Source organism: Apteryx rowi, unplaced genomic scaffold (assembly GCF_003343035.1).
Source record: "Apteryx rowi isolate R43461 unplaced genomic scaffold, aptRow1 scaffold_111, whole genome shotgun sequence".
In the NCBI taxonomy this organism is placed as follows: Eukaryota; Metazoa; Chordata; class Aves; order Apterygiformes; family Apterygidae; genus Apteryx; species Apteryx rowi.
The window spans coordinates 1411033-1420855 of NW_020447320.1; the positions used below are offsets into that span (position 1 = coordinate 1411033).

General features: G+C 42.6%; 1 protein-coding gene across 2 annotated transcripts in view; it reads right to left on the minus strand.

The window, feature by feature from the left end:
* Positions 1-8638, minus strand: part of FGD3 (FYVE, RhoGEF and PH domain containing 3) — a 113846-nt gene extending 105208 nt beyond the window's left edge. For both annotated transcript variants that reach the window (XM_026076691.1, XM_026076682.1), the window contains exon 1: positions 8608-8638. In XM_026076691.1, coding sequence (XP_025932476.1) covers positions 8608-8623 — 16 coding nt within the window. In that variant the 5' untranslated portion in view covers positions 8624-8638. The remainder of the gene's footprint in view (positions 1-8607) is intronic.
* Positions 8639-9823: the final 1185 nt, after the last annotated feature.

Consider the following 9823-nt stretch of genomic DNA (forward strand, 5'->3'; position numbering starts at 1 on the left):
CTGCAGAGTGGATCTAAAAACAGAAGCTTTAGAAGGCTGTAAGTACAAATGTGCATTTTTGTCATCTGGCCACTAGAAGGATATGAAGATCAACACTAAGTTAGCCTATAATTGTAGCAACTCTGGGTTTTTATTAACTTCTAACACGTACTGTCAACCAAGCAGATGCCACAACAGAAACACGTCTTGGAAAGAGACCTCAGCAAGGAAACTCTGAAGACGTAAGGTACCACCGAACCTCAAGACGGAGGGAGGGACGAGGGGCAACAACCAGGGAGAAAGGGAAGACACAAGCAGGAGGTTGCCGTTTCGCCCCATCGGCAGCTTATGGGCCTCCTCGGGCATCCTGGAGCGGGACAACAGGGGACTGGAACAAACCAGAGAAGCCACTGGAGTTTGAATTTCATCTGATAAAGCTTATGGAATAAATCAGAAAACAGGAGAAGGCAGGATAATCTAATGAGTTTGGCAGATTCGGAATATAATTTTAGTGGCCAATTTCTGTGTGGCTGAGGGACCCAACCAACGTAGATGCAAAGTAGGAGATGTTGTGGACAAAAAAAGCAACTTTTGCTATCAAGGTTTAAGTTCTTTAAGCAAGTTTCACCATCCCATTCCCAAATTACACGCACCACCTACAGCTCCTGAGTTTCCAACATGCATTGAACAGAAAACAGAGCATCACCTGACGGAGGTTCTGCTGCCATAGCTAATTATTAAGTGAGATCATGCTTAATTTTTGACACTGGCTTCATTTGAAAGCTAATTTTCCTTCACAGCACATATTTTCCTGCCCAATATGCTTTTGCAGCAGACACTTTATTCTTCCTAATGATAATAAAACCACCTTTCTACATAGACAAGACAGAGCAACTAACAGGAACAGCAACTCAGGGTCCTGCAAACACACGTGTAACATGAAGACTGTTAACAGCACCACTGATTTCCAACTTAGGACACATACAATTCGCAGAATGTATGCTAAACTCAGAAAATGCAGAATACAAGCCAGAATTTAGCTTTATGCTTCAATGCATGCCAAATTACTATACTGCAGATGCTTGCAAGGCATTTTTATGAAAGAACTACAGGTTATGTTTTAACAGGTGCTTAACTGATTAGGACAGGAATACTCTGTATGTTAAACCTGGCAGGGGGAAAGATGCACGCTCTACTGCAGTCAGAGGCAGCTTACCTGCAGGCTTCTCATCGCGCTGGGAGAGCGAACTCGGATTGCAAACGCAAGCATTTTCCCTGTGCACGCAGCAGCAGGGCTGTGCATTCCCCAGCCCCCCGAATCTGTTGTCAAAATACAGTGTTTTAATGCTTTGAACATGCACAAAAGTAAAACAGTGGCACCACTTTGTCTATGTTTTCTTAAAGAGTAGAAACAAACGAACTTACAAAGCACAACCAAATCACAAATCAAAAGCAAAAAGTTCTCTTCTTTTTCCAAGTACTGAAAATGCAGGCAGGGGAACTCATTGCCACAGGATATTGCTAAAGGGTATATACACTGCGGTACTCAAAAAACTAACACTGCATTTCCATTGATGTAAAAATAACTAGAGATAGAACTCTGAGTTTTTTGGGTTTTTTTTTTAAACATACAATAGTAATCCTAAATCTGCTACCATCCACAAGAAAATTCCCATTTCAGTGCAGAAGCGTTTTGGAAGTTTATAAACCCTCATGCTTTAGCATACCATCCAATTTTTAAATAACTGGGGGGAGAAGAGGGAAGAAAACAAAATAAAACCATCTCTTGGTGCTAGCTATCCCATAACTATTTGTTCCAAAATTTTTCATGTCTGAAGTGGTGGTTGTGGCCACTGGCAGGGCTCAAATACCGGACCAGATTGATGGTTAACACAACAGTTCCTATATCCCCAATATGCACCTCCACAGTTTCTCTGTCCTAACAAGAAGGGTAGCAATTTTAAAAATAACTTTTAGAGCTTGCGTGGTCTGGGAAATATAAAAAACTAGACTTCCCTTTCCAGTGAGTAAAACGAGCAGCATCTGTTCTGCATTGCAAATGAGGCAACTACGTTCACAACCATCAAAACTGAGCAGCCATAACTAGAGCAATGGCACAATTCGAACATCTCCAGACAGCATGGAAGAGCAAGGCACTCATTTAATTTTGAGGTAATCTTACTCTCCACTAGTGGGTCTCCTGTGAACACTTGTAAATTCATTAGTAAACTAAGAACGACAAGGCAAGAGGTGTATTTCCTTAAGCTGAAAGTATTTTAAGAAATGAATTCCTCAACTGCATAATAACGAGGGGAGGTTTCCCCCTCCCCAGCTTTCACGTTTGCCTCTGTGTTTCCACGGCTCAGGAGCAGGCTGTAAGAACTGCAATAGCAATTATTAGAGCAGCTGGAGAGCAGCCCAGCAGGCCGCGCGGCTCCTCTCTCCCTGGGAAGCTGCGGTCCAAGCCGAGAGCTCCCCCGGCGCGCGCCCGCGCTCCACCACGGTGGCACACCTGGCCTCCAGCCGGAAATTGGAAACGGTGAGATTTTCCTCCAGGCAAATCCACCCACTCCCAAACTGGGGCTTTGCAGATATTCGACAAACGGGAAAAGAGGGGGGAAAAAAATGTAAATAGAAAAACCATATCTGCTACTTCAATGCAAAGCATAACTGTTCCAACATGCAGCTCTGCACGGTTGCAGCCTGGGGGCAAGACCTTTAATCATGTAAGTTATGGTAGAGTCCGCCCTGGCTCCGAGAGATCCGGGCAGAACCGCGTCAGCCCACGGCCCAAACCTGACGGAGGACACGCTGCCGTACGTCTGTCAAACTGAACGGAGCACACAACGCACCGAGAGAGCTGCCTATTCCTCCCCCAAGGGTGTGAGAATCAAGGGCACCACCATCCTCTGCCTTTCCCAGAAACGGCACGGCCAGCACAGAGCACACGCCGCTGGGCAACAGCAACATCCAGAAAACACAAACATGGAGGAGGAGATCTGGTGGCACTTTGGTCTATTGGCTTTGGGGGATCCGAGTCCCTCCTTTGACTTATTTTTCCCATTTCTCTGTTGTTCTGTACCCTGGAGAACCTTTCCTTCATTTCTGCAGAGTCCATAGATTTATTTCAAGCAGTGGTCTCTTATGGATTTTTTCTTCAACAAATTTCAGGTTTCTTAGCTCATTTTGACTTCAAAATCCTCTTTCTTCAAAACCTCTTCCCATCTTTTCCGATGCTTTTTGCATTTTATTTACTTTCTCCTTTTTTTCTGTCTTTCTGTCTCAATCTCTCCCTTCTACCGCTCCATCCACTTTAGTTTTACGCAAGTATTTTTATCCAGCATTTTGAAGATGTGGGTGAAATTCAGATCACAAACACCCTTCAAATGCAGAGGGACAGTAGCAGACAATCTGATATCTCATGAAAACTTATTCTGGATTACTGCCCTGTTTGCGGAGTGACAACCAAAATACACTGAACAGGTGATTCCTACCAAACACGGTAAATCCATATTTGGAAGCTTCTTCAGGACTCCTTTCCCCTCTCCTTCCCCAGCCCCAATGTTTGGTACAGTAACTTTCACCCTGCTCCAACCTCAACGTCCAAAATGATTGCTGAAGTAGCAAGAATCTCATGAATGTAAATATTTGCTCAGGGTTAAGTTACCAAGAGAGAATTTCTACTCAGAGCCTGCAAGCTCAAAAAGAAAGAATAAAGAGGGGCCAAGAGTTTAAAAAAACTGGAGCCCAGTGTTAAATTCCTTCATCATAGTTAGACACCTGCCTGATTTTAAAAAGTCTAGAATAAATGCGAGAAGCCTTTGACGTGCAAAGGATATTTAGGTGTCTCTCTGCCTTCCCAAAAATACTGGGACTACTTTTAGGACTTCTAGAAGTTAAACAGATTCTTCAGTATGAAGACTGCTAGCCTTCACAGATCTTTACCTAAATTGCCACTGTGATGTGTAAAGATGTATACTGTGTTACATGCACACACTGTACCCAAAAGCTTTGTCTCCAGGATACAGGTTGGATTTCTAATAACAGGCTGACATGTCACCACAGTCCAAAGTCTAAGTGTTTTAGCCGTATGAACTAAGTAACTAGATCAATGAGTATCATAAAGTAACAGCAGAGGTGGTTACACTTAAAGCATTGGCTCTGTATACTTTATTTCAGCTAGAGAATACCCAAAATGCTTGAAGAGGAAAATGGCAAATATAATACAATATTCACTCCTTCAGCAGTCCAGCATAAAAGTATTCTCTACTTGACTGTTCATTAAACCAAAGAATTGCTAAGATGATGCACCAAACCAATCTCTGAAGAAATTCAACAACTAGAAGAATTACATTGCAAAAGGAAAAGATTCAGCATTTTAAAATATAATCTCAATAATTATTCATTTCCATATTGAAGTTCACAAGGACCTAGAGTGTTTAATAGTTCCTTGTCTCTCACAAGTTTCCTACAGTCTGCTCCATCCCTCTCTGTAAACACCTTGAAGATTGCCATCCAAAGAAATGCCTTTTCCTGCTAGTAACAGATTTGAAAACCATGAATTGTACATTATTCCATTCACTGCCTGATGACAGCTTCTTACTTAGTGCAAAAAGCTTGCTTCAAAACAGCAATTGATACTTCTAACATGTTTAAACACACCCTAGAAGCCTGTGTAATTTAAAATTCTTTAAAATGGTTATAGTTCTTGCTTTTAAAAACACTGAGCACTTGAGCAAATCACTAGCATGTAGGGAAGACACAAAAGTGGGTAATGGTGGGCTGATTTCTTCAGGACCAAAAAGCTTCTTCCCCAGGCTGTCAGTGTCCAGCAAGACCACAGAGTCAGACCCGATAAGGCTTCTGCGACTGGCGTCTCGGGGACTCCACGTGACAACAAACCCCGACGCATCAGCTCCACCAATGCGCATTTCACATCACTCAGGATTAAGTGCCTTAATATAGAATAAAAATTACATTTCATCACTTCTACAATATTTATACACTGCCAGTCTACTGTCAAAGAGCCATCAGAAGTTCATAACCAAAACACTAATCATACCAGGTTGGGAGAGAGAGATGGAGAGAAGTATCCTGAAGAAAAGTAATTAAGCAATCCCTAGTTATGGCACCACACAGCAGACAGGTCCCACTCCTTCCTTAGTGCTGTCTTCTCTCCCGTTAAATTCTGACCATTTCTACGTGTTATCATGTCACAGCAAGTAAAACGCAAGGGAGAAGACAATCTCCTCCAGTAATACAGAATAATCAAGAGACACTCGTGAAATAGCTTGGAAGAAAGCAAGAAGGTCAGCTCACAGATGCAAAAAAAATCATGAAATCACCTCTGCGAGTACCCCTATGGACTGTAGAGCGAATCCTGTAAGAGACGACTGAGGTTATCCCATGCAAACCTCCTCCTCTCCCCAATCTTCCTGCCCAATTCCTCGCCCAGTGCTCTTACAGTAGATAGCTCACCAGCTTTTTGTCACACACGAGGGTATAAGTCTGGCCGAATGATAAGGAAAGTGCAGCCCAGAAAACAAGGCAGTGGATAATAGCAATAAACTCTGAAATATGGTTGCATTTTACAGAAAAACCAGAATAGCAGCAGAAGTCAGTGCCACCAGAAGAAAAAGCAGGAACGAAAGCGTTTTGAGAGGCAGTGGTCAGGCACCACCGAGGCGGCGTGCTTTAAGCGGTGCCATCACTGAGAAGCCAGCTCACACCTGCACACACTGCGTATTTCTCATACAACTCCCTGGCGACTATTGCCACAAAAAGCAGCGGCAACAGGTTGAGAAGGTCTAAACAAGGCCTTCCACAATTTTTCCATTTTATTCCCAGTAGCCGTACCAATGAGGGAATGGAGATAAGTAAGCTTTTCACTCCGTTTACTACTGCAGAGGAGGACGCTACGCGTTACGTTCCTTCGCTGTGCCGGATGGCATAGCGTTCTCCTGGTATTAAGATAAAGCAAACACACAGTCCTTCAGCGCCAGCGACGCCTGACGATAGCAGCCGTGGATAAAGTGAAAAACCATTAACCGTGAAGTAAAATCCAAAGAGCCATAAAGTTTTAAGACACTGCAAAGTGCAAAATGCAAATACGGTTATAGGAAATCTCTGTTTTCGGGGGTGGCTGGGGAATGGGAGGGAGAGGCAAGAAGTTTGGCACTTCCAGCCAGCCCACCTCCACCAACAAAGGTCTGCTCCGGTGTCACTGCTCGCTGCCTCCAAGCCAGCCCCTCGCCACTGCCTCCAGCCACCGCAGAGACCTCGCGGCCCCTGTGCTTCACACTGCAACACCCATCTGCAAACCGCTATTCCCGATTTCGCGCTGGATTGTCACGGTGCAACTCCGGGGTGCCGTGCCGGGGGCTCGGGGGCTGGGCCCGGCACCCACTGGGGAGTTCAGGAGCGTTGGCAGAGGACAACCAAACGCGAGTCCTAGGGCCTGACGGTGGGTAAGCAGCGCGGCTCAACAGCTGCCACATCATGGAAAGAACTGGCTGAGGAGCTCAGTCATCTCCCTCCTAATCCCTCTCTTCTCTCTCACTACCTCACTTCACTTTATCTCAGGATATCTCAAATTCTCTGTCTCAGTTTCCACATCTGAAAAATATATTAAGTTAATTTTTTATTTAAAGAGGGCTTTCAAATAGTTTGGAGAACTTGGAACAGGAGAGAGATTTTGCAAATGGTATCAATATTCATCATTATGCAATAATTGTAAACCAAGGTCCCTCAACTGAAACGTTCGTTTTCACATTACAATTTGATGACGCCAACAAAAACAAATGCCACAGTAGTTATTACTGCTTTTAAGCTGCCACACTATGTGCTCCACTCAGACAAACTGCCATCTGCATAATCAATAGCTCAAGGCTCTAATACAATATCTGTGTTCAATCCTGCGAGCGGGAAGTATTCATTAACTAGTTTTTACCAACCACCTCTTTTAAATAGTTTCAAATTCTTTGAGTTGTCAGTATTTAGTGAGTGAAAAATACTTTAATTAATTACAAAACAGCTTGAAGAAGTAAATGAATCTTATTCAAAAACATTTTAAAAGTTTACAGCTGCTTTAGTAGGAACAAATTTACAGTCAGGGAAGAAACAAAACATTAATTACATCACAGTGACATTTACACTCTCCGTCCTTTCAAGTCTCACATGGACAGCTCGGTCACACTGACTAACCAAAGCAGGACCACTTGCACCGGTATTACTGGTGCCCATTATCTTGTTTCAACAAAATCCCTAAAATTAAAAAGGTGCAAATGATTTGAAAAAAAGGCATTCTCTATTATTATTTTGAGCAGGGTAGGTAGTAACAGACAAACTTCCGTCAGGAGCAAGAGCGTTCACCCAGCATCCACTGAACCGGGCACTTGACAGACAAACAGGAGGACAAAGCTGTTTCCAAGCATGGCCTAAGGAAGTTAGATGCTCATTTTCCATTGAAAACCAGTAGGAAACGCACACAGATTTTACATGGCATTTCAGAGGGCTGCAGTCCCCAAATCACCCCATCCCACAGAGCCTGTTTGAGAGCAAGGCTTCCCCAAAAACACACACATAAATAACCTGAATCATGGAGCTAGGAGAATAAAACCTTTGGGCTGATTTGAAGAACCTCAGGGACAAAGCTTGTCTATAAAATATTGCAATGCAAACAATGCACAAGTAAAAAACAATCATTTTGAACTCTGCCTTCCCAAGCCTTTCTTTCCCATGTCCCAGTACTTCAACAACCTGCTCCCTCTGCTACTGACCTAAGACACTCTTCTCCCTTCTTGCTCACCCTACAAAAGCATACCCTACACAAGAAGTCTCTGGGATCCTCACCGTTCTATTTTGATTCCACTATTTTTTAAATTTGTTTGCATGTAGCATTCTTTCCTGCATCTCTGGGACACTTCAAGACCAAATAAGCTTTCAAGTCCCAACCTCCTTGCACATTGCCACTTCAGCTGATGTGTTATGAGGGACATTAGGAAGATCTCAGAACTTCGAAGGTCAGTTTTTCCTGTTCCATTTCAACATCACACTGGATTGCTTTAAGGAAAGAGTGCCCTAGTACCCTGGTCCTTCTTCCCAGTCTTTGCAGAAGACAGCCAACGGGGCTTATATTTGCACATTCGTAAAGAGGCAGAGCTCCTCTGGGAAGAGAGTCCTGGGTCCATTTTCAGCAAGTGTTGTAGACACACATTTAAATGCAAGGAGCTGCACTGAAGGGGACTGGAAAACTCCAATTCCAACTCCGTTTAAGAATGATTTGAGTCAAGATTACGCAAGCTAAGAGACTTTCTCAGAAGTCTTTAAATAATACACATAGAATCTTTTTTTATTTGACCTCTACTTTGGGGGACGTATTTGATCAAAGCCACAAGAGCAAGCAAGCTTATTTTCTACAGATTTTGGGTAGATTATCACACTCTACAAGTTGCGACTTTGAGAACAGAAACCACTCTCTCATTGCAGACAACCACAGCTGACAAAACTATATATTCATGCATACTGCGGGGTATTTATAGCCCCTACCTTCTAGCATCTAACTTAAGGGTCTAGGCTCTTTCTATAACCAATGTAGAGAAAAGCTTCTAACACAGTATTGCCGCTCACCTTCTGCAGGCTCCATTCCACGCCTTGGAGGACCAGTCTCCAAGCTTAACACACTGACGTTTGGTACCCGAGTAGTTCAGGAGATGCCAAAAGTCAGACTGTCTGAATACTCCCGGATCCAGGGCATAGGGGGCATCTCAGCGGGTTTGCAACTCATGCTATGTTTCCTGGGTGATCCAGGCTTTATATACCCCAAGAAGTAGTGTAGAGGAGAACCTGCACTTTTAAAAATAAGTATTTTTTTTTCTTCAAAAGTCCTTTAAATTCAGTTTGATTTTTATCATTTTTCTCCAGCTTCATTAAGCTAAGGAGATATACGATACAAAGAACCGTGTTATAAAGCAGTTAATCCAAGAACTAAAACAGCTTGCTTATTTCAGGGTATGAATTCATAAACACAGTTCTGCTAGTCTGAGTATCATCTTTGTAACTAGAACATCCTAACTGGTAATATTTTATAGTGAAGACTAGCCTCTTACTAAAAATATGCATCTTATAAATAATGTAAAAATACTTTTATCAATACATTTGCCACCACACATATTCCATTTACGTTCTGCATAATTCTCCACTTGGACAACAAAGCCAGTTCAGGTCATTAACAGCGTCAACAGTTTCTTTCAGACTCCTTGGTGCTGCTGTGTTTCAGGTACTGCAAGAAGTGGTTAGTCCACAATTATTTTTAATTGTAGAGCCATTTTCCTTTGTGTTAAAATTCCCTAAAGCTCGTAAAGGAACTAAGGTAGAGTGTATCCCTTTAACATAGTTTAACCACTCTTAATATTTGGAATGGAAAATGTGACTTAGGTACTGAGGTTTAAAAAACAGCTACAATGTATGCAGCCAATTTTCTAAACATGAATCTCATAAGGTTTTTTAGGTTGGGTTTTTTTTTTCTTTGCATGAGAATGTAGGGCTTACAAGAGACAGCCAGCTAAACGCAACAGACCATTATGGCTCAGAGGTTTCCAATTTGCAACTAGAAATGGTTTACATTATAAGTACTAACAGCTCCAAAAGGTATTTAAAAAAGGAGAGAGTGGAGAAAAACTTGGCATTTCGTAAGTGCCTAAATAAGGATTGGCAGGAAATAAATTTGATCTATGCAGTTAATAATAGTCTTACCAAAATAAGTGTTTAACAGAGCTGGTTTTATGTGGTTTTAGGAGAACTAAAAATACATTCGCACGGCTCAGTGCTGCGTCCGCGGAGTCGC